Here is a 24,939-nt window from a genome sequence, read left to right as displayed (position 1 = left end):
AAAGCATCCATTCACTCATGCAAGCATACAATGGGCAGTTAGCTGACTGGTACCGTGGAGGTATTTGGACTCTCTAGCGATGTGTACAAGGGTATTGGAAGACAAAGATTTGTAAGGAAAAGGCTGATTCTAGACATCACATTTGTAAGGAGAGATTTGAGATCTAGAAATTTTTCATTTAACAAACAGGGGATGGAACTCCTCTCGTATGAGGAAAAACTAAAAAGGTTAGGGCTCTTCAGCTTGGAAAAGAGATAGCTGAGAGGAAATATATAATCCTGAGTGGTGTGGAAAGGGTACAAGTGGATCGATTTTTTACTGCATCAAGATTTACAAAGACTAGGGGGACACTCGATGTTCCATGGAAATACTTTTAAAACCAATAGGAGGAAATATTTTTTCACTGAGAGAATAGTTAAATCTCTGAAACGCATTGCCAGAGGTTGTGGATAGCATAGCTGGTTTTAAGAAGGGTTTGGACAATTTCCTGGAGGGAAAGTCTATAGTCTGTTAATGAGAAAGAAATGGGGGTAGCCACTGCTTGCCCTGTATCAGTAGCTTGGAATGTTGTTACTCCTTGGGTTTTGGCCAGGTACTAAGGACCTGGATTGGCCACCATGAGAACAGGCTATTGGGCTTGATGGACCATTTATCTGAACCAGTAAGGCTATTATTATGTTCTTAAAGGAAAATGATGGCAGCTGAAATCTTCCAAGCCTCTTTGGCGACAGTTCTATAAGTTGGCATCTCCAGTTAGGTGCACCATTACTAATCACCAATTCTAGATTGGCATCTGGGTGCTGATACCATTAAAAAATACTAGCGTAAACCTGAATCGGCATGCCTAAATTGAGATGCAACTACGTATTTCTGCCAGCTTAATAGCAGGCATTAATGGGCGCTTGTATAAATCTTGTAACTTACAGTATTCTATAAGTTAAGAGCATAATGCATAAGAATAGTCAGACCAATGGTCCATGTAGCCCAGAATCCTGCATCCATGTGGAATCCCCAGAGAGTAGCAAGATTCCAGAATCCTAAACAGTAGCAACATTCCATGTGGAATCCCCAAAGAGTAGCAAAATTCCAGAATCCTAAACAGTAGCAATATAAGAACATAAGAAAAGCCCTCACCGGATCAGACCGAGGTCCATCCAGTCCGGTGATCCGCACACGCGGCAGCCCATTTAAGTACTCCTGATTGGAGACTCAGTTATACCATAGCCCTCGATACAATTTGCAAGAAGGTGTGCATCCAACTTGCGCTTGAATCCCAGAACAGTAATCTCTGTCACAACATCCTCCGGGAGAGTATTCCAAATTCCCAGCACGCGCTGTGTAAAAAAGAACTTCCTGACATTCGTCCTGAACCTGCTGCCACTCAGTTTCAGTCTGTGACCTCTTGTCCGTGTCACATCCGAAAAAGTCAGCAATGCTTCTTCTTGGTCGATTTTATCAAATCCCTTTATTATTTTAAAAGTCTCTATTAAATCCCCTCTCAGTCTTCTCTGCTCGAGGGTAAACAATCCCAATTTCCTAAGGCACTCTTTGTAGCTCAAATTCTCCAATCCCTTGACAAGTTTCGTGGCTCTCCTCTGTACCCTTTCCAGCAGAATTATATCTTTCTTGAGGTATGGAGACCAGTGTTGGACACAGTATTCCAATTGCGGTCTGACCATTGCTCTATAAAGTGGCATTATTACATCTTTCGATCTACTCGTGATCCCCTTCTTAATCATGCCCAACATCCTGTTGCTTTCTTCGCCGCCGCCACACATTGTGCCTAAGGTTTTAGGGTTCTGTCAATCAGTACCCCTAAATCCCTTTCTTGTTCACATTTTGCTAATGTCACCCCCAACATCTTATACTCGTGTTCTTTGTTTTTTTTCCTAGATGCATCACCTTGCATTTGTTTATGTTAAAATTCATCTGCCACTTTGTTGCCCATGCTTCTAGCTTGTTCAGATCCTTCTGGAGTTCCTCGCAGTTCCTTTGAGAGTCAACAGCCCGACATAGTTTTGTATCGTCTGCAAACTTTATTATATTGCAAGTTGTTTCTTCCTCCAGGTCATTTATAAAAATATTGATCAAGATAGGCCCAAGAACCGAGCCCTGGGGCACTCCGCTAGTCATCCTCTCCCAGTCCGAGAATTTCCCATTTAAGTTAACCCTCTGCTTTCTGTTCTCCAACCACTTGCCGATCCATCTGTGCACTTCTCCTCCTACTCCATGGCTTAGTAGTTTCTTCATGCAGAATCCCAAAAGAGTAGCAACATTCCATGCAGAATCCCAAAGAATAGCAAGATTCCATGCAGAATCTCAGAGAGTAGTAAGATCCTAGAATCCCAAAGAGTATCAAGATTCTGGAACCCCAAAGAATATCAAGATTCCATGCAGAGTCTCAGAGAATAGAAAGATTTCAGAATCCTAAACAGTAGCAACATTCCATGCAGAATCCCCAAAGAGTAGTAAGATTCCAGAGTCCTAAACAGTAGCAACATTCTGTGTGGAATCCCCAAAGTGTAGCAAGATTCCAGAATCCTAAACAGTAGCAACATTCCATGCGGAATCCCCAAAGAGCAGCAAGATTCCATGCAGAATCCCAAAGAGTAGCAGGATTCCATGCAGAGTCTCAGAGAATAGAAAGATTCCAGAATCCTAAACAGTAGCAACATTCCATGCAGAATCCCCAAAGAATAGCAAGATTCCATGCAGAATCTCAGAGAGTAGTAAGATTCTAGAATCCCAAAGAGTATCAAGATTCTGGAATCCCAAAGAGTATCAAGATTCCATGCAGAGTCTCAGAGAATAGAAAGATTCCAGAATCCTAAACAGTAGCAACATTCCATGAGGAATCCCCAAAGAGTAGCAAGATTCCATGCAGAATCTCAGAGAGTAGTAAGATTCTGGAATCTCAAAGAGTATCAAGATTCTGGAACGCCATAGTGTTCTTCAACCACCGGTCCATGGACCAGTGCCGGTCCACAGAAATTTCCTGCCGGTCCACAGGGCCAGCACGTGCATCAGACCCAAAACAGTGTTCTTCAACCGCCGGTCCACGGTACGATCAATGCGGCATTATCTTCGAGCCAGCTCCCTCTTCCTAACTGATTCAGTGCACAAAGCCACGGGCAGTGGCTCCTACGGGCATCCTGCGCTTGAACCGGAAGCCTTCTCTCTGACATTGCAACATCAGAGGGAAGGCTTCCAGATGAGGCACGGGACGTGCAAGGTGCAATTAGTACTATTATGGGGGCGTGGTCTGGGGGTGGAGATTGTGTAGAGATGGGCGGGGTCTGGCCCACGACTTAGCCCAGAGTTCTTCAACCGCCGGTCCACGGACCGATGCCGGTCCACAGAATAATTCTTTTATCTCTGCCGGTCCATAGGTGTAAAAAGGTTGAAAAACACTGCCATAGAGTATCAAGATTCCATGCAGAATCTCAGAGAATAGAGATTCCAGAATCCTAAACAGTAGCAATATTCCGTGAGGAATCCCCAAAGTGTAGCAAGATTCTAGAATCCTAAACAGTAGCAACTATTTCATGTGCAATTCCCCAAGAATAGCAAGATTCCATGCAGAATCCCAAAGAGCAGCAAGATTCCAGAATCCCAAACAGTAGCAACATTCCATGTAGAATCCCCAAAGTGTAGCAAGATTCCATGCAGAATCTCAGAGAGTAGTAAGATTCTAGAATCCCAAAGAGTATCAAGATTCTGGAATCCCAAAGAGTATCAAGATTCCATGCAGAGTCTCAGAGAATAGAAAGATTCCAGAATCCTAAACAGTAGCAACATTCCATGAGGAATCCCCAAAGAGTAGCAAGATTCCATGCAGAATCTCAGAGAGTAGTAAGATTCTGGAATCTCAAAGAGTATCAAGATTCTGGAACGCCATAGTGTTCTTCAACCACCGGTCCATGGACCAGTGCCGGTCCACAGAAATTTCCTGCCGGTCCACAGGGCCAGCACGTGCATCAGACCCAAAACAGTGTTCTTCAACCGCCGGTCCACGGTACGATCAATGCGGCATTATCTTCGAGCCAGCTCCCTCTTCCTAACTGATTCAGTGCACAAAGCCACGGGCAGTGGCTCCTACGGGCATCCTGCGCTTGAACCGGAAGCCTTCTCTCTGACATTGCAACGTCAGAGGGAAGGCTTCCAGATGAGGCACGGGACGTGCAAGGTGCAATTAGTACTATTATGGGGGCGTGGTCTGGGGGTGGAGATTGTGTAGAGATGGGCGGGGTCTGGCCCACGACTTAGCCCAGAGTTCTTCAACCGCCGGTCCACGGACCGATGCCGGTCCACAGAATAATTCTTTTATCTCTGCCGGTCCATAGGTGTAAAAAGGTTGAAAAACACTGCCATAGAGTATCAAGATTCCATGCAGAATCTCAGAGAATAGAGATTCCAGAATCCTAAACAGTAGCAATATTCTGTGAGGAATCCCCAAAGTGTAGCAAGATTCTAGAATCCTAAACAGTAGCAACATTCCATGCAGAATCCCCAAAGAGTAGTAAGATTCCAGAGTCCTAAACAGTAGCAACATTCTGTGTGGAATCCCCAAAGTGTAGCAAGATTCCAGAATCCTAAACAGTAGCAACATTCCATGCGGAATCCCCAAAGAGCAGCAAGATTCCATGCAGAATCTCAGAGAGTAGTAAGATTCTAGAATCCCAAAGAGTATCAAGATTCTGGAATCCCAAAGAGTATCAAGATTCCATGCAGAGTCTCAGAGAATAGAAAGATTCCAGAATCCTAAACAGTAGCAACATTCCATGAGGAATCCCCAAAGAGTAGCAAGATTCCATGCAGAATCTCAGAGAGTAGTAAGATTCTGGAATCTCAAAGAGTATCAAGATTCTGGAACGCCATAGTGTTCTTCAACCACCGGTCCATGGACCAGTGCCGGTCCACAGAAATTTCCTGCCGGTCCACAGGACCAGCACGTGCATCAGACCCAAAACAGTGTTCTTCAACCGCCGGTCCACAGTACGATCAATGCGGCATTATCTTCGAGCCAGCTCCCTCTTCCTAACTGATTCAGTGCACAAAGCCACGGGCAGTGGCTCCTACGGGCATCCTGCGCTTGAACCGGAAGCCTTCTCTCTGACATTGCAACGTCAGAGGGAAGGCTTCCAGATGAGGCACGGGACGTGCAAGGTGCAATTAGTACTATTATGGGGGCGTGGTCTGGGGGTGGAGATTGTGTAGAGATGGGCGGGGTCTGGCCCACGACTTAGCCCAGAGTTCTTCAACCGCCGGTCCACGGACCGATGCCGGTCCACAGAATAATTCTTTTATCTCTGCCGGTCCATAGGTGTAAAAAGGTTGAAAAACACTGCCATAGAGTATCAAGATTCCATGCAGAATCTCAGAGAATAGAGATTCCAGAATCCTAAACAGTAGCAATATTCTGTGAGGAATCCCCAAAGTGTAGCAAGATTCTAGAATCCTAAACAGTAGCAACTATTTCATGTGCAATTCCCCAAGAATAGCAAGATTCCATGCAGAATCCCAAAGAGCAGCAAGATTCCAGGATCCCAAACAGTAGCAACATTCCATGTAGAATCGCCAAAGAGTAGCAAGATTCCAGAATCCTAAACAGTAGCAACATTCCATGTGGAATCCCCATAGAGTAGCAAGATTCCATGCAGAATCTCAGAGAATAGAAAGATTCCAGAATCCTAAACAGTAGCAACATTCCATGTGGAATCCCCATAGAGTAGCAAGATTCCAGAATCCTAAACAGTAGCAACTATTTCATGTGGAATCCCCAAAGAATAGCAAGATTCCATGCAGAATCCCAAAGAGCAGCAAGATTCCAGAATCCTAAACAGTAGCAACCATTCCATATGGAATCGCCAAAGAGTAGCAAGATTCCAGAATCCTAAACAGTAGCAACATTCCATGTGGAATCCCCATAGAGTAGCAAGATTCCATGCAGAATCTCAGAGAATAGAAAGATTCCAGAATCCTAAACAGTAGCAACATTCCATGTGGAATCCCCATAGAGTAGCAAGATTCCATGCAGAATCTCAGAGAATAGAAAGATTCCAGAATCCTAAACAGTAGCAACATTCCATGCTACCGCTCCCAGGACAAGAAGTGTCTTCCCCCATGTCTATCTCAGTAGCAAACTAAGAGGTTGTGCTCTTATGTTGCAGACACGCCTGTGCCCAACCCATGTGTACAGCCCCTTTGCAGTTTTGTGCTATAGTATTTTATAGATAATTGCATAGTGTAATGGCAGGATTTTGTGAGCTTGGATAATTGCAGGTGCTTAGTTAGAGAATTGCCCTTATTCTCTCTCTTCTTCTAGCAGGGTAGGAGACCTGGACTGATCTCAGTTTTGTTGCCTCACTCCCGTCTCCCTCTCTGTTGAAGATCCCCTTTACCTATCCCAGGTTTTACCACTCACGTTTTCATTGCCAAGGATCCTTGGTGACCATCACAGACTTTATTCCTTACTCTCCAGTCGAGGATCCTCTGTGCTCTGCCCAGGCTTTTCCCTGTTTTCTTCCATTATGGAGGATGCTCTATTTCCATCCCAAGTTTTATCCCTAACTTCTACACCACCACTGAGGCTTTACCTCTTACTACCCTTCCCCCCTCCTTTGAGGATCATCCAAGCATGTTCCAAGCTTTTCCCTCATGCCCTCACCACTGAGGAACCTTGAATTCTCTCACTTTTGTACATCCACCATTTTTCTAGCAGACCTGCTACATTCCTCCCAACTTAACCCCTTCAAATATCGCATTGAGTGGCCTCTTATTTTAACTCTCTTTCCACTGGAAAGAGTTTGCCTCTTGTGTATTAATTATCATTTTGACATATTAGAAAGTTTCTATTGTATTCCTTCCCGTCGTCTTTTAAAGTATTTGATGGTCATTATCAGAGAGGCCTGTGATGTCTGCATGGTGTTTAGTCCCAGGATTGGCTTAACCATCAGAGAGACTTGGTTGTTGCATGGGGCGGCAGCTTCTGTGGCTGTAGCATAAACCATCAGCACAAAAGCCACAACCCCCCACCCCTGTCAAAGATAGGATAAACAGTTTACAAACAGCCCATTTACCCGGGTGAATGGCTTTTGGGAGGTTGCTGCCCAGTTAAACACCAATGAGCTGACTGGCCACTGATTTTCAATGCCAACTAGACTGTGCTGCTGAATATCTCCGCTAACTGGTTTGGTTGGGGGGGGGTATGAGTTTGCATGGAGCCAGCCAATTAGCAGAGATACATAGTCTGCTAGCTAAATAAGCTCAGTGGCATAATAAAGGGTGGGGGGGCGGACTGCCCCAGGCGCTGTCTTGGTGAGGCCACTGGCACCTCTCTGCCTACCACACCCCTGCTCGCGCCCTCTATTCCCCCCCCCCACGGTACCTCTTTAAATTTTCAACAACATGAGCAACTTCTCTGGCTTGCTGCTCACATGGCCTGGCTCCCTTCTGAAATCACTTCCAGGTTGCGGGGCCAGGAAGTGATGTCAGAAGGAAAGCCAACACCAGCGCGAGCAGCAGGTCAGAGAAGCTGCTTGCGTTGGCGAAGGTTTAAAGAGGTACAGGGGGAAAGGGAGGGTGCAAGTGTGGCATGGGGGCAGAGAAGGAGCAGGGGGCACCACAGTCCCAGGCACCTCCTACTCTCATTACACCACTGAGTAAGCATATAAAGTTAGGACATCAAAAAGGGCGAACGTTACCCCCTAATGTGTATAAAGGAACTAAAGTTTAACACTTAAAGGTATAATGCAGATTACTGTAACGTCATATATGTGGGACGAGATGAAATAGTTTGCAAGACTCTTCAAACTGCTTTAAATGCTGCTGCCCATTCAATTTATAAGGTTCCCAAATTTGGAAGAGTCACCCCACTGTTTGTTAAATTACATTGGTTGCCAGGCGGAGCAAGGTTAGTTTTTTAAATTATGCCCTTTGGTATGTCAGATGTTACATGATAGTGTACCTAGATATGTGATCCCTCTCTTCTAGAAACAGTGATATTTCTTCCAGACACTATTTGAGATTGAATTATCTGCCAGTAAAGCATGTGGTTTATAAGTTGAGTCTAACTAAAGATTTGTCTTATCAGGCCACACTCTGGTGGAACCAGCTGCCTTGAGAAATCAGATGCAAGCCCGGGTTTAGTAAATTTCGTAAGTTGCAAAAGACCCATTTATTTCAGAAATTTATACTAACTAATGTTTAGAAACTGGAATGTAATAGTTTGTAATAGTTTGTAATTTGTAGGGTGACATCCTGCTACTGTAGTTTTGTAAACCACGATGAACTATTTATGGCTAGCATGGGTTAGAAATGACCGATGTAATGCAAGTAATGATGTACAATTGTATATTTTAACAACGAGAGAAACGCCTCTGCAAGGTGAAGTTCAGCACAAACACGGTGAATATGACCCAGGGCGCTATTGATGTTTTATTATTCAAACTCAAACAGACTCGGCACAAACATGTTTCGGCCCTATGGCCTGCATCAGGAGTCTTTAACGTTTTTCAAAATGTCTAAAAAATAATGCTGAATTGCAGAATACAGAGCGATGCAAAGAATTTTCATAGACCTCAGTCTATGCACCTGACAGCCATGCCACTTAGGGGTCTTTTTACTAAGGCGCGTTAGCTGTTTTAGCATGCACTAAATGCTAACGCGTCCATTATATTCTATAGACGCGTTAGCATTTAGTGTACACTAATATTTAGGTTGCACTAAGATGGCTAGTACACCTTAGTAAAAGGACCCCTTAATGTTCTGCAATACAGCATCATTTTGTAAAACATTAAAGACTCCTGATGCAGGCCATAGGGCCGAAACATGTTCGTGTCGAGTCTGTTTGAATTTGAATAATAAAACATTTATCGCGCTCTGGGTCATCTTCACCGTGTTTGTGCTCAGTTGAACATTTTTTTACAGGATTATTCTAGGAAGGGTGGAGTGTGTGTGTGATTTGGACTACAAAGTTTAATTAATGTAATCTTTTTGGGGAGACGGTGCTAGTGGGCTGAAAGTTAATTAAAGGGGTGCAAGTGCTTTGTACTTCTGGGCTTGAATCTACTACTGCTATTAATTATTTCTATAGCGTTACCGGACGCACGCAGCGCTTCACAGAGTCACATGATCCATCAGTTTCCCCCATTTTCAGACAACCCCCCCCCACACACACACACACAATCTAGCAGCTCCTTTTCTTTCAAACGCCACAGATAACATAGCCACGGGGCAGGTCTGGCCCACCCAGTAGCCACAGGCTGCCTGCAGTAGTTGCTATATGCTGATGGCAGTTCCTATATGCTGCTGGCAGCTGACCGGAAACCTTCCCTCTGATACGTTTCTGTTTTGTGTCAAAGGGAAGGCTTCCGGGTCAGCCGCCGGCAGTGTGTAGGAGCCGCTGCCGGTGACTTGAAGAGAAATAGAAATGTTGCACGGGCTGGGGAGGTGGGGAAGGAAAGAGAGAGGTTGCATGAGCTTGGCGGTGGGAAGGGAGGAAAAGAGCGAGGCTGCACAGGTTGGGAAGGAAAGGAAAGAGAGATGCCGCTTACATTGGGTCAGGCTTGCCCAAAATTGGCTGACTGGATACATCACAGAAACACCCCCTCCCTCCACATACACACAGTCCCGCAGCTCCTGCTAGGGTTGAGAGAGAGAGAAAGGGGTTGGTTGCACCCCATTATTGCATGCATCTACTGACCCACCTTCAGTACACCACTGGATCCATATTTTAAATTCAGACCTGGCCAAAGTGTTTCTGCTGTAACTGGGTAACCATGCAGACCTTAGGTTTTCATCTCATAAGGTTACTGATGCAGACATATATCTTAAGAGTGCTAAACTATGATTTCATGGCCTGGAGTCTCCCTGGATCCTTGCAGATGGCTTGTTTACAAGGCAGAAGAAATTCATGCACAAGTTTCTGGTGCCAAAGGTGATTCCTCTAGGGTTAATCGGTAACATTTTGAGCATCTGCGCAAGGGAGAGGAACTTGTTTGTGGGGTGATGCGAGACTGACGTCAGCCTGGCACTCAGAGCAGATGCTCCTGACACGGAGAATGTAAAAGGAAGGAGAGGAGAAACAAGGGACAGAGTTAGAAGGAAAGAAAGAGAAATGCCAAAAGATCTTGTTATAAGGATAATAATTTCTTATCTGTGCCTTACAATCCTTTCTTCAGAGTGCGTGCTTTTTTCACTTTTTTAAAGATTCCTCTATAAGCTTGCGTGTCCATCTTTGCCTTTAGTGCGTAAAACTGCGCACCCGGGTTATAGAACAATTCCAGTTCCATACATAACTTAATTCTTATATTAGGCACTGATTGGCATTAATAATAATTTGATTATAATTTCGGTTCACTAGCACTAATTGCCGATCATGCCCATCGCTGCACTTAGCCCTCCCCCTTTTTACCAAACCGTGATAGCGGTTATTAGCGCAGGGAGCTGTGCAGAATGCTCTGTGCTGCTCCCGATGCTCACATGAACTCTGATCATCGGGAGCAGTGCGCAGCATTCATTGCGCTATTAACCGCTATCGCGGTTTAGTGAAAAGGGGGTTAGTATTTTATAATCCTTTTGTGTAATTTTTGTAGAGCACAACTGCTAGGGGGTGGGGATGTGGGAGGAGCATGCTTGAAAGCAGTTATGCGCAAACATTTATTTAGCATAAGTAGTCACTCCTAAAGTTAGGTGCCGGGATGCTGCTCACCAGGCACAATTTTTATTTTGGCAATTACATGCATAATTCCCAATTCTGTGAATGCCAATATGTAGGAGGGGCCGCTGAAAAGTTCTCAGCCCGACTAACAAAGTTGGGGCAGTCTCCATTGAGTGCTAGGGGCTCATAATCGAAAGAGAAAAACGTCCAAAAACCTGCCTAAGTCGGCACTTGGAAGAACATTTCCCAAAAACGTCCAAGTACCGATAATAAAAACGGGTTTTGGACATATTTCTAATGACCTAGGCCTTCATAGTGCCACTGAACGACCAAAGCTAAATGGGGCATTTCGGGAGGAGTGTCGAGGGCGGGAGTTGGGCGGGACATGGGCCGGCTTAGACTTAGTCGAATAGCATTTATAACCGAAAGTTATACAGCCCAGGATCGATGGAACTTGGACGTTGTGACTTAGACCATGTAAAACATGGTCTAAGTCACAAAAACCCACTTAAAGTCACCAAATAAGCACTGCAAACACATAAAACAGACCCACACACACTACCCTAGTGATCACCGACCCCCCCCCACCCCCATAAAAATATTAATCACACCTTTAAAAAATTCAGCCTCCAGACCATCATCATCTGGCCGCCTGGCATAGGAAAGCCTAGTCGTCCAGCACAGAGGCAGCTTAAGCCATCTTGAGGGTGGGTTAGGGACCCATGCCCATAAGCCCCTGTAATCACTGCATTGATACTATTGTACAGCACATCTTGTTGCAAACTGCCTTGAACTATCATGGCTTTGGCGGTATATAAGAATAAAATTATTATTATTATTATTATTATTAATAAACGTGCACTCCCCTATACACCCCCAAAACCCCCCTTTTGTACTGGCATATAAGTGGCTCCTGCAGCCATAAGGGCTATTGGGGTGGTAGATAAGTGGGTCTAGGGGATTCTGGAGGAGGTTTGGGGGGCTCACAGTGACCTATAAGGGAGCTGTAGTGAGATGATGAGACATGGCACCCTTTTTGTGAAGTTCACAACAGTGCCCTGTAAGGTACCCCACTATTTAGGTGCCATGTCTGGGTGTTCAGTCCATCACTTTGCAGACCCCTCCCACGTCCAAAAGGGCTTGTTCTAGGCGTTTTTCACTTGGACGAAAATTGGATAGAAATGTGGTATAAAGATGGATGATTTAGCGGCTTCAGCTTGAAAACTATTCAGATGTTTTCAGTGGCCCTGCATTTCATGTAGTTGCTCCTAGGCAGTGATGTAGTGGGGGGGCGGTCCACCCCATGCGCCGTCTTGGTGGGGGTGCCGGGACCTGTTCTCCTCTCCACCCCCTCCGCTCCTTCCCCACCCCACCCCACCCCCACTACCGCCCGCGCATGCCCCTTCCCTAGCCTCGTACCTGTTTAACGTTCACGGCAGGAGCAGCAACCCCAACCTGCTGCTTGCGCCACCATCACCTCTTCCTCTGATGTCACTTCCTGGACCTGCGCCTGGGAAGTGATGTCAGAGGAAGAGCCGACGCTGGCATGAGCAGCAGGTTGGGGTTGCTGTTCGCACTAGGAACATTACAGAGGCATGTGAGAAGGGAAAGGGTGGGGAAGGAGTGGGTGGGGTGGAGAAGAGTGTGGGGGAGAGGCGCCAATGCCCCGAGCGGTCACCTCTCACCCTCGCTACGCCACTGCTCCTAGACTTTGAAATAATTTACCACTCAAGAGCGGAGCCTTCAGTTCTTAAGTTTAAGAACTAACTGAAAACTTGGGGGGGGGGGTCAGTTTAACTTAGTTGGATGTATTACTGTGGGTTTGGCAGTTTATTTCCTATTGTGTCACTGGTTTTTTTGTTTCTTGTCTTTATAAAACATTTTTTTTGTTTGGAGAACATTTCGATTGCAAACTGCTTTGATATATTTTGGTTGTAAGGCGGTATATCAAATTATATGAAATAAATATGTACCGCCCATTAAGGCCCAGACAGGTGATTTAAATGGCTAGGAGCCTCTCCTGGCCGTTTAAAAATCATTTGAATATCGGGCCCATAGTGCCACTGAATATGGGAATAATTAGAAATGACTAGATTAGACCCATCTTTTTGACACTTAATCCCTCCTTTCTCTCCCTTTCCTCTTTCCCCCTCCTCTCCCACTCACTTGCCTCTCCTCCTTCTCCACCCTTCCTCTCCCCCTCCCCCTCTCCCGCTCTTTATGTCGCCTTGAGCCTTTATAGGTATGAATGATGCACAAATAGAAGATTAGATTAGACATTTCCAACTATTGCCAAGGCATTTGACTGAAAATTGACCTGACAGAGTGCTTTTGAAGTCTGAACCAACCATCCTGCATTTCCTGCTGCAAGGCACTCTGGGCTAGTGAGTGACTACAGCTAAAGAGCTGCTGCCCGAGTGTGAAGAAACAATGCAGCCATTGTTCATTTTCTCTGCTACAGGAATCAGAGCTCAGTGGCCATGGCAGAGCCAATCTATTTGCTGTTACTGGCAGATAGATGAGGAATGCAGTGACATCAGAGCTAGCTGAAGATGGCGGCAACATTGTTGCAATGCAGGCTCACAAAAAGGACAGGAAGAATGTCTGTATTCATGCTTCACGCTCTGGCAGCGATCCCAGGTCCAGAGTGCCTTGCAGCAGGGAATCCGGAAGCACACAAAAGGTGTTGGCACGTTGTACCCTGTGTGTGTGTGATGGGGGGGGATGAGTGTATATAACTCTTTTAAAATTAACAATGGGTAAAGCTAGTGGTGAGAGGCGCCCAGGGCGGTGGCACCCCTTCTCCGCCCCTCCACTCCTTTCCTGCCCTCTCCTGCCATGCCAGTGCCCCTGCTCTGCCCCTATGCGCCAGTGACAGCTCTTCCTTTGACATCACTTCCCAGGCATTGGTCCAGGAAGTGAAGTCGGAGGAAGAGCCAACGCTGGCGTGAGCAGCAGGTTGGGGTTGCGATACGAGGGAAGGGGTGCGCAAAGTAGCGGAGGGGGTGGGGAAGGAGCAGGGGCGGAAAGGAGGATGGGTGTGGCTCCCCGACCAAGATGCTGCCTGGGAAGGACCACCCTCCCACCCACCCCCACCCCTTACTACACCAGCCTCCTAGACCTCCCAATCCCTCTTCTTCAGATTTCACCAATGTAGGGTGCATTATAGTTCTTGTACAACACTAGAATCCTTCCCAGCTTATTCACACTCACCTGACTCAAATCAGCCCCCAATCCCCTCACCTGAATTAAAAGGTGTCAGCCCTCCGATGGGAGCAGGGATCCCTTGTCCAGACAGGAGAAGGGGGCCAAGCCTGGGGAGCGAAGTGGCCCCTACTGCCCCACTAGTACTCTGGAACCCCACGGCAGGGGAGAACCCTGGAGAGACACTGCTTGTGGCGGCCGGGGGCTTCAGTTGCGTGGCAGAATTGGCAGCAGAAGTGTCATAGTATTTGACCTCGCTGCTCAGCTGTCGCTGGATGGCTTCTTTCAGCCGAGTGATGTGCTGGCGTGAGAAGATGTGGCTGCGGCAGGACACATAGAAGTCATATTTCACATTGCAGATGGCACATTCACCACGGGGAGATGGGGCAACCTCAGTAGTGACAATGAACTCAGGTGGTGCCAGCCCTTGCAGCTTGGCCTTCTTCTCCTTGGCTCGGGCATTTTGGAACCATACCTGTATGACTCGTTTCTGTAACCCAATCTCACTGCCAAGCACTTCACACTCCTGCATTGTGGGTGTGCGATAGCTGTTGTAGCATGCCTTCATGATCTTCAGCTGCAGACTGCTCATCTGTGTACGGAAACGCCGCTGGCCCAACGAGTCCATAGATCCATCTCCTTGGCGGGAAGCTGCCGCCAAGCTGGGGTTGGGTGACTCGGGGTCAGCGAAGCTGGATGAATCGCTAAGGTCTTCCATCTCTTGTGGTAATGGTGGGGACCTCTTGCGGCTTGCCTCTTCAATTTCCAGAGTCATTCTATGTTCCTTCTCTGCTTCCTGAGCATCGGGTGGGGGATTCAACAAATTAGTGATGTTATCTGCCAGCAGTGGAGCTATAGTAACATTAGGTGTGTTCCCAGAACTAAATGCCTCTGTCATACCCACAAGGGCGTTGGACAGTGACATCCCTACTGCACCATAGAAAGTAGCTGCATCTCGTTTCAAGCCTTCCTGAACTCCAACAAGAGGGCTTCGGTGAGCCATGGGTGGGACAGCAGGTGAGGTATCAGTACTGGGGAGCACTGGTGTCTCCCTTACCATCTCTGCCTTTCCTACTGGGGAGAGGAACTTGGTGTAGGGTTTGGCAGGTGGAAGAGCAGGGGCCACACAGCGGAATTGGCCCTTTCGTTCACGGGCTCTGGTGTTCTGGAACCACACTTGGACTACCCTCTTCTTCAACCCTACCTCCTCTGAGATGCAGTCCAACATCTTACGTGTAGGATTGGAGTCCTGCATGTACCAGCGGTGGAGGATCTCCAGCTGCTCAGGGAGAATGGTGGTTCTTAGTCTCTTATCTTTCGGTGGCTCATCTCCCAGATAGCCAGCTTCACTCTCTGTTGGTGAAAGGCCCTCTTCCTCCAGCTTCCGCTTTCGGGTGGTCTGTGCAGCTGCACTACTGTCAGTAAGGGGAGATGGGGCCAGGGGGAGAGGCCCTGAAGGCAACAGAGCCCCTTGCAGTAATGGGCCACTGTGGTCAAACATCAGCAAGGGTGGCTCCAATAAGGATCCTGGCAACTGAGTGGAGGCCAAAATGTGGAGACTCTGGTGTTTACCTAGCAATTCAGGGTTAGCAAAGGTGGCCCGGCACTGCTCGCATGAATAAATGTTACTGACATCTCCACTTAGAGATGGCGCTAGTGTGGCTTCAGGAGACAGCACCGGCTGCTCTGTTGGGACAGTAATTGTGGTGCTGAAGGACTTTGTTTCCTCTATAGAATCTTTAGGTGAAGATTTGCTTAGCTCATCTGTTTCCTCTTCAAACTCAGTCTGAACTGGGGTGACCTCTGGTATGTGAGATGCCATTTCATCCACTTTGTTTTCTTGCACTACCTTGGCATCCTCCTGGTACTCACTAGTTTCTGGGGTGGCCTGCGCCTGGATGTCAGAGACAGACATGACTGGATCCTCCTGGGAATTTGAAGCCTTTGGAAATTGGGTGGTAGTCATCAATGGACTGGCTTCATGGTTCTGTGAGTCATTAGTAGCACACTTAGTTGACTCAAGATTGCTAGCAGCAGCATCACCTGGGGCCTCCTCAGAGTCCTCATCACAGAGCTGGTCTTTATAACACTTCTTGAGATGCCCAATGAGCTGGAAGATGCAAGGGTAGGCCATAAGACACTTCTTGCAGAGATTCTGCTTGTTGCCATTGAAGACACAGCGGTCTCCTCCACCAGATGGGTCCTGACCCTTCCCAGTAGATTGAAAGGGAGCCTCAGCAGCATTCTTCCGTGCCTTCTGACGAGCATTCTGGAACCACACAACCACCACACGACTGGGAAGACCCAACAGCTGTGAGAGGCGCTCCACTTCACTATCCTTGGGATAGGCGCTGGCCTCAAAGAAGGATTGCAGAGCATGGAACTGATAGTCGGTGAACTTAGTCCTGGAGAAACGACGACTGCCCAGGCGGTCAGGCCGCAGTGCAGTTGCAGTGGCTGACTCACCAGGCTCCTCCTCTTCCTCCTCCAGTGGCATAGAAGAGGCTGGAGGATTGTTGAAGTTGTAAGGGCTGTCCTTGTCTTGCTGGCGCTCCTTGAAAAGTCGGTTGCGGAACCAGTGCTTCACCACCTTGGCTGCCAGTCCTGTGTGCTCTGCCATCTTCTGCACAGTTTCCTCAGATGGCAGATTGTTAATATCAAAATAATTCCAGAGAATTTTCAGTTGCTCTGGCGTGATGCGTGTGCGGGGGCTTCTGCTCTCCATCGTTGGTTCTGCTTCTGCTGAGTCACTCACCTTAGCCAGCCCAGTGGTCACCAATGTGTTCACATTTGGGAGTTGTTGCGGCAGTGGTGGTGGTGGTGATGGAAGAATAGCAGGCAGTGCCTGCAGGGGTATGGATTGCATCAGAAATGGAGGACACACCGAGAAGTCCAGTGGAATGGGCAACTGAGGAACTGGCAAAGCTGCAGCTTGGGTCACAGCAGTCTCCAGTGGTAATGTCTTAGTAGGGGGGGCAGATGGTTCAGTGGAAGTGGCAGCGACCGTCTGTCTGAGAGGATACATGCTGTCGTAGCTCTTGCGAAACTGAGTGGCATAGCGGCAGAGTGCCTCAAATGGCAGGAAACGTCGATGTACATGCTCCTCATGTGTCTTCAGAATTAGCATGTTGGAGAAGAGTTTGCCACATGCCTCACACTTCAGTTTTTCCACGTTATTAGTAGTGCTGGTGGATTGCTGCTGTTGGACTGGTGCCATTTGTATTGGTGGCTGAGGCAGTACTGGGGCTGAATGCTGCTGATGCTGTGGTGGTGGTAGCGGTGGTGGCGGTTGCTTCCCTTCATTGTACTGAATGACCAGTTCAAAGCCAAAGTCCTCCAGCAGGGCCTTGGCCGCTGTTCGCGAGACATCTGTGGGGATTCGTGGTGGAGGCATGGCACCATTATTTGGTTGCTCAGGATCTTGGTTGCTTGCCTGCTCCCCTTCAACTTCTGTTTTACCCTCCTCTGCTGTGCCTTCTCCATCTTCGTCTTCCTCCTCCTCCTCTTCCTCCTCCTCCTCAGCAGCTGTATGAGATATCGACTCTGTGCTGGGAGCAGGAGCGTTGGAGATTGAAGGTGATGGGACAACTGGTTGTAAATCTTCCTTTGGCACTGGAGACTTTTTGGGTACACTACCCCCACCAATTGCCATAGGGGAGGATCTTTGGATGGACAGCACAGGTGAAACCCCAGCAAGGCCCATTTCTGGGCTCACCTTCAAGTCATGTAGATAGAAAGGCAGGAGAAGCTGCTGCTGTTGCTGCTGCTGCTGCTGAAGTTTCAGCAGGGACTCTGGCACCAATGGAAAATGAGGAAGGACTGGGGGTGTAAAAAGTGGGGCCTGAAGCAAGGAGGCATGCCGGTGGAGGTCTAGTGTCATCTGCATCTGAGGGGGCATGAAGGGAAGTCCCGAGCTTGCCAAGCACTGGTTCTCTAAAGTCTTTTTGGTGGGCTCTGTTGTCAGTGGTTCCTCCACAGGAGGAGCGCTTGATACATCTGCCTGTTCATGAGATGCAGTGGATGGGACCGTATCCAGTTTCTGTGGGGAGTCATTCCTGCTGCTGGGCTCAGTGTCGGCTTTCTCATGCCCTGCACTCTGGTCTGAAGCACCCCTACTGGCTGCTTCCAGCTTGGCAACTCGGGATCGGGTCTGGTGCAGTACAGAGCGCATGTGAATCTCCAGAGTGGAGCTCTGGTTGTAGGATACCCGACAGGTGGTGCACTTGTAGGGCTTGTCCTGGGCACCAGAGACCTCAGCTCTGGAGGGCAGAGATGGATCTATGGCTGCCTTCTTCATCTTGTGGAGGTGGGACACTGAATTGTAATGCACCAGAAGGATATTCTTCTGGGTGAAGGATTCTTTGCACACAGTACATTTGTAGGGCCGTGAGGGATCTAGAAACTTGTCTAGGGCAAAGTTTGTGCTTTTACGGTAGGAGAGGGGTTGGCGGGGGTCAACAAGGAAGCTAGAAGTAGCGGTGGCTACTGTGGCCTCATGGTCAACAGGCACTGATCTGTCTTCTAGTCCTTCTGGGTCTGGTGGGCAACCAGCACTGCTGAAACTTTCATCCTCATCTTCGGGGACCCGACTAGCTGCTTCGAGTTGGGGCAAGCATAGTTGCTGGATCTCAGAGCCACCAAGTTCTGCATGTTCATTCTCTAAGTGTTCCTTCAGCTCAGGAAGGCTCTCCGTTCGCTGCTGGCACCAGGGGCAGGTCAAGAGGCATGATGGGTCACTCGGGCTTTTCTCCTCATCATGTGTGATGCAGTTGGGTTCTTCATGGTCTTTACAGAGGTCTTTGTCCAGTGGCGCCTCCTCTTCCCCAGGTTCAGTAGGGTGGTTCTTACAAGAGGACTCTGGGGGATTTCCAGGTGTGCTGCTTGAGGGCTCATCTGTGTAGCAGGAATAAAAAGAGATAGGAAAAGCTAAACAATACATTTCTGAACATCTTGTGGCCTATTCTAGTCTATAAAAATCTCCTATCTTCTAGATTTCTTTCTGTGCATGACAGGGATACTGAGGAAGAGACAGTGAGGCTGAAATGCCCAGAAATGTATTCCTTGGTCCAGTTTCTGGGTAAGATAGGAATAGAAAGATATTTCTTCTGAGTGTGATAGCCACATAGAAGCAGCTCTTATGAAGCCAGCAATCCAGGATATCAACTCACCATCAGAGTCTTTGGCTGGCTTGAGGTCTGGAGTAGAGCATGTAGGTTTCTGGCTTTCTTCATCCTTTGTGAGGTTGGGAACGGGCAGTACTTTGGTTGTGAAGGTTAATTCCACAGTGGTTGCCTGCAAAAGAAAATAATCACCAGCTCAGCTTCGTGGCATGGTCCTGCATTAATACTAGATGGCTGTGCAGACAGTAAATGTGTCCCCGTGTCCTGCATTCTGGATTAATATCACAGGTTAGCTGTGCTGGCAGTAAACATGTCCCCGTGGCCAGATTCTGGATTAATATTGCACAGGGTTGTTCTCCTGACAGTAAACGTGTCCCTGTGGCTGGATTAATATCATGCTCTGCTGAGAATAAATTTGTATTTGAATTCCAGATTTGTTATTAACCTTTTCACAAACTTAAGCTCAAGACAAGTTAGATTTTCAAGTGTAAGAATTATTTCCCTATCCAAACTGAGTTACAATTTAAATGGTTCCCAAGGCAATGGAGGGTGACGTGTCACTCCCTGGTTCGTAGCCCTCTAGCCTGCTGCGTTTTTCCTACGCCCTGCTGTAGTAGTGGAGGAGGGGCCTAGTGGTTAGAGCAGCTGCCTCAGCACCCTGAGGTTGTGAGTTTGATTCCCATTGTATCTCCTTGTGACTCTGGGCAAGTCACTCAACACTTCATTGCTCTAGGTACAAATAAGTACCTGTCTCAAATATGTAAACCACTTTGACTGTGCAAACCACACAGAAAAAGTGATTTATCATGTCCCATCAACTTTGTCCTTAATACCGAACAGTGCAGTGCAGACAGCCATTTGCACCGTGGCCTGCAGGATTCCTCCATCATGTTCCCACAAGTCTTAAGGGGGGCTGGTGCAGCAATATCACGGTTCCAATTGCAAGGCTCAGAAAGACAGCTGGGAGTCCCGCAAAACTTACCTGCCCCTCACAATTGAAACTGTGATATGCTGCCCCCCCCCAATATGGTAGGAATGCAAACAGAGGACTCCCTCACACCTTGGAAACACTGCCAAGCATCCTTGCAGTAACATTCCTATAGAGGCAGCGTCTTACCACAAGCAGTAGCTTTTCCACGCATTCAGAGACCACGTTGTGGATGTGGGTAAGGTGGAAGCGCAGGTTGGTTCTTCCCATGAGCTGCTCCTGACACAGGGGGCAGTGGAACCTGGGCTGCACTGCATGCTGGGATATGGTGTGAGCCCGCACCTGCTCAACCACCTGACTAACAAAGCTGCAGTAGGGGCAGCAGAACACCTGGAAAAGAGAGAGAGAGAGGGAGGGCAGTGATTCCCAAACTTTTTTCTACGGTGGAACCTCTAAATTATTTTTCATACACTGAGGAACCCCACTTTCCACCCCCTCCTTCCCCTCCCCAACACAAAGTACCCCCCCCACCACTCTCAGAACTACTACTACTACTATTTATTATTTCCATAGCGCTGAAAGGTGTACATAGCGCTGCACATTTAACATACAATAGACAGTCCCTGCTCAGAAGAGCTAACAATCTAATTCGATAGACAGGGCATCTCAGGTTGGGGAGATTATGGTAGAGGAAATAATAGAGAACCACATGGAAGCCCCCCACCCATCTTCTGTTGGTGGTCTAGAAGGGGGCAAGAGTGGGATGTCCCAGCAACCATTTGTCAGGATAGCCAGCTTGGGCATGAGTGATTGGGGATCACTCTTGCCCCGACAGACGCAGAATCCCTTAAGAGAGTTCGCAAAACCCAGTTTAGGAATCGTTGGCTTAGGAGAATGGGCAGGAGAGCTCCTGTAGCAGAGGCACAACATCTGGCAGAAGAAACGGAAAAGGAGAGAGCAGAGTATGCCAGAAGGGAGAGGGGAGGCGGTGGTAAACTCCAGCTGATCCTCTTTTGACAGGATGAGCCTGTTACTTGCATAACCTTGCAGTTACTGTTTGCACATCTTAACATTTCACTTTTCAACTTTATTTGATGTACCACTAAATCAATAGCATATCTAAGCGGTTTACAGCTTCCCCTGCATGCTGTAGGATAAAACGAGGACTGAATCAGCCTTTCCTAAATAAAATAGTGACCTTGGATACTGCAGGCAGAGTTCTGGTGTCAATAGATGCCAAGAACTCCTGTCCGTCCCCAGGCCTCGGCACAGTGGAGCCGCAGGCCCCGGCTGAAGCCGCAGAATAAAGTTGGACGCCAGTTCCTGGTGGAGGTGCAGCTTTGGCAGGGCTCCACCACCCCTCCCTGCGGGCACCGGGCAGGCCTAGTGAGGAAGGAAGCAGCTGTAACAGCAGCAGTGCCTTCTCTCTATGTCCTGTCTGCACATGCAGGCTCTCTAAAAATCTCAGAGAAGGGCAGGGGGCACTGCCCAGCCCTCTGGAAGGGAGCTAACCCAAAAGCTGAAACTTTTCTCTCCACCTCCTCTTCCCTCCACCCCCCTGAAAGCCTGAGCCAGGCCTTCTCTCCTTACCGTGCGCCGGGCCTGGAGAATCATTTCTCCTCGCTCTGCACCTCCGCCATGAGAGCTGAGAGAAGAGCCACCCCGTCCTGCTCCTAGCACTCTCTCTTCTCTGATTTGTACTTCAGGATTTTCTCCCTTTTTTTCGCTTTTTCTTTCTTTCTTTTTCTTTTTTTTTTGTAAACAAACCCTACAGCTCCCCCAATGGCTGTAGCTGGGACCCTCCTCTTCCTTCTCTCTGGTTTTCCCCCTACACCTCCTCCTCCTTCTGGGCTTCTCTGGCTCTTCCCTGTGTCAGATTACAAGCAAATGAAAGGCCAGGGCCTCTGTTAACCCATTCCACAAGCTTCAACTAATACATAAAACACAGAGGAGACTCCAGCAAAATACAGAGCACAGAGACTGGAAACTCCCTGCGTATGGAAGGCTTTGAGTCAGGATGAACTCTCTTGGTGGATGGGTCTCCATTTTGCTCTGAAGGAAGGTAGGGAAGGGGGAGGCACAGGAATGTGGGCTTGTGAAGGCTGAAACAGGCTCTTTACCATGGTCTGGCTGCCTCCATCCAAAGAGCTGGACCTGATCTCACTTTTCTCTAAATCTGCAACAGAATAATTAACAAAAGATTAGGCTAAGGTATTGCAGCAGTATTGTCAAGAAGTCATGAATACAGTGATAACCAGACAGAGAGAACCTTTTTCAAGGTCACCTCATCCATCAGTGCATCTCACCATTATGCACAGCCTCATTCTTAACACCCTTCTTTCTTCCTTATTCCCATCTGGCTCTCATCTTGGAATCATGGAGCCTCTGACCTTGCTTCTTCTCATTTGATTCCTGTCAGGGAGCCAAACTGTATGACTCCTGTCCTCAAACATTCCCCACCTGACTCTTAACCAAGGAGCTATCATATATTGCTTCTCTTCTTATGTCTTCCCCGCCCTCGATTCTTCTCTGAGAGCCTTTTGATTCATGTACTTGGTTGGGGATGGGGGCAAAGGGGGCTTACCAAGGTTCTCACCTTTCTTCTCACCCTCTTTCTCCAGCGTTGAAGGCTCTGCAGGGGAGCTTAGAGATTTCGCTGTAATAGAAATGGAGAAAGGGTTACCATCTGACCTCCCACACCAACTGCTTGTGCACAGTATACCCTCTAAACCCCAGAAGGAAGTTCTCATTGGAAGCTTATGCAAACCACTCAGAATTGACTCCATGGTCATTAGTAGCAGTATAGAAGCTTCCAATAAAAAATGCAAGTGTTGAGATAAACAGCAATGAATCTGATATCCGTCTAGCATCATACCCTAGCCCAGAGGTGAGGTTCATTCCTGTCTTGGTATACACAGCTACTAAGCAACAAAAGAAGAGGCACAGGAGATGTCAAAACCAATCTTCAGTTACATATACTTTATTGTTAGTTTATCCAAAGTTCAAAAACAAGTCCTTGATATACAATATAAATGTGGTCCCGACTAGGATCCAAGTTTCGGCGACTGCATCGCTTTCCTCAGGGGACAACAAGGAACTGCGGCTTGCTTTACCACATTTATATTGGTTTTGACATCTCTTGTGCCTCTTCTTTTGTTGCTCCATTTTACTCCGAGGCTTAAGAACATAAGAATTGCTGCTGCTGGGTCAGACCAGTGGTCCATTGTGCCCAGAAGTCCGCTCACGCGGCAGCCCCCAGGTCAAAGAACAGTGCTCTAAATGAGTCCAGCCTCACCGGCATACGTTCCAGTTTAGCAGGAACTTGTCCAACTTAATCTTGAATCCCTGGAGGGTATTTTCCCCTATAACAGACTCTGGAAGAGCGTTTCAATTTTCTACCACTCTCTGGATGAAGAAGAACTTCCTTACGTTTGTACGGAATCTATCCCCTTTCAACTTTAGAGAGTGCCCTCTCGTCCTTCCTACCTTGGAGTGGGTGAACAATCTGTCTTTATCTAAGCATCAGGCAAGAGGAGTAGAAGCAGCAAGGGAGAAAAGCAGTTTTAGAAGCAAAAACGAGCAGAGGAGGGAGACAGAGGAGAGCAGGAGGCTAGGGGCTGGGCGAGAGTTAGCTCCGCCCACCCCCACCGCGTCAGAGGAGTCAGCACCCGAACCCCCCATAAAAGGGGGCGGAGCCAACGACGAACGTGGTGCACAGCATCAGGCAAGAGGAGTAGAAGCAGCAAGGGAGAAAAGCAGTTTTAGAAGCAAAAACGAGCAGAGGAGGGAGACAGAGGAGAGCAGGAGGCTAGGGGCTGGGCGAGAGTTAGCTCCGCCCACCCCCACCGCGTCAGAGGAGTCAGCACCCGAACCCCCCATAAAAGGGGGCGGAGCCAACGACGAACGTGGTGCACAGCATCAGGCAAGAGGAGTAGAAGCAGCAAGGGAGAAAAGCAGTTTTAAAAGCAAAAACGAGCAGAGGAGGGAGACAGAGGAGAGCAGGAGGCTAGGGGCTGGGCGAGAGTTAGCTCCGCCCACCCCCACCGCGTCAGAGGAGTCAGCACCCGAACCCCCCATAAAAGGGGGCGGAGCAAGAAGCAGGTGCAGAAGGAAGCAGGCACCGAAGGAACACGTAAACTTATCTGTTTTTTTTTTAAAGTAGTAACCCCGATGGAAGCAGAAGGTAACCAGAAGATGAGCTTTCCAGTGTTCTGCGCGGACTGTCATATGTATGACTACCTCCCCTCGGGGAGACAGTCATACGTATGCAGTCGGTGTCAGGAGCTGAAAAGCTTGAAGAAAGAAGTCAAGCGACTTGAGGACAAGATACAGGAGCTAGAAGGACTTTACACCACGGAGGACCCTACCAGGGCATTTGAAGACTTCAGGAGTGAGAAACACATCGAGAAGGAAGTCAGGGAACTCGAGGAATTCATTGAGGAAGCATACAGGAGGAGGGTGGAAGAGAACGAACTCCAGATGAGAGATGATGCAACACCAACTTGGAAGGGGGAGCAAGAAGCAGATGACCTCAAAGAAGACACCCACAGAAGAATACCACACGAGGGGGAAGAATTGGCTAGTCGATGCCCAGAAGAAGAGAGAGCTAAGCACACCGAGGACATTGACCTGAGACCGATAAGAAAATTGAAGAAGGGAAAGTCAGCGATCCTGGTGGGAGACTCGATATTGAGGCATGTGGACAGCCACATAGCAGGAGGAAGAGAGGATCGACTGGTGACCTGCCTCCCAGGAGCGAGAACCAAGGACATCGTGGACAAAATTGGGAAGGTCCTGGAAGGAGCGGAGACGGAAGAGACCGCAGTAATGATCCACATCGGGACGAATGATGTCAGCAGGAGAGACTACAGAAGAGGCACGCTGATAGAACAGTTCAAGATTCTAGGAAGGAAACTGAAGATGAGGACCCAGAAGATAGCATTCTCAGAGATCCTACCGGTACCGAGGGCAGATGTGAAAAGGCAGGAAGAACTACAATCAATAAATGCATGGATGAGGAGATGGTG

The 24,939-nt window shown here is 48.0% G+C and overlaps 1 protein-coding gene across 1 annotated transcript in view; it reads right to left on the bottom strand.

Moving 5' to 3' along the window:
- ZFHX2 (zinc finger homeobox 2) overlaps positions 1 to 24,939 on the bottom strand; it is a 52,403-nt gene that overhangs the window by 3,987 nt on the left and 23,477 nt on the right. The window contains exons 5-9 of the mRNA XM_033924659.1: positions 22,497 to 22,555; positions 22,033 to 22,088; positions 20,102 to 20,302; positions 19,033 to 19,156; positions 13,904 to 18,757 (exon numbers count right to left, since the gene is read on the bottom strand). Of these exons, the coding sequence (XP_033780550.1) occupies positions 13,904 to 18,757; positions 19,033 to 19,156; positions 20,102 to 20,302; positions 22,033 to 22,088; positions 22,497 to 22,555 (5,294 nt within the window). The remainder of the gene's footprint in view (positions 1 to 13,903; positions 18,758 to 19,032; positions 19,157 to 20,101; positions 20,303 to 22,032; positions 22,089 to 22,496; positions 22,556 to 24,939) is intronic.

The sequence above is a fragment of the Geotrypetes seraphini genome, chromosome 16 (assembly GCF_902459505.1).
Source record: "Geotrypetes seraphini chromosome 16, aGeoSer1.1, whole genome shotgun sequence".
Classification (NCBI taxonomy): Eukaryota; Metazoa; Chordata; class Amphibia; order Gymnophiona; family Dermophiidae; genus Geotrypetes; species Geotrypetes seraphini.
Note: the sequence above shows the minus strand (reverse complement) of the source record. Positions and strands in the feature narration are given on the sequence as shown.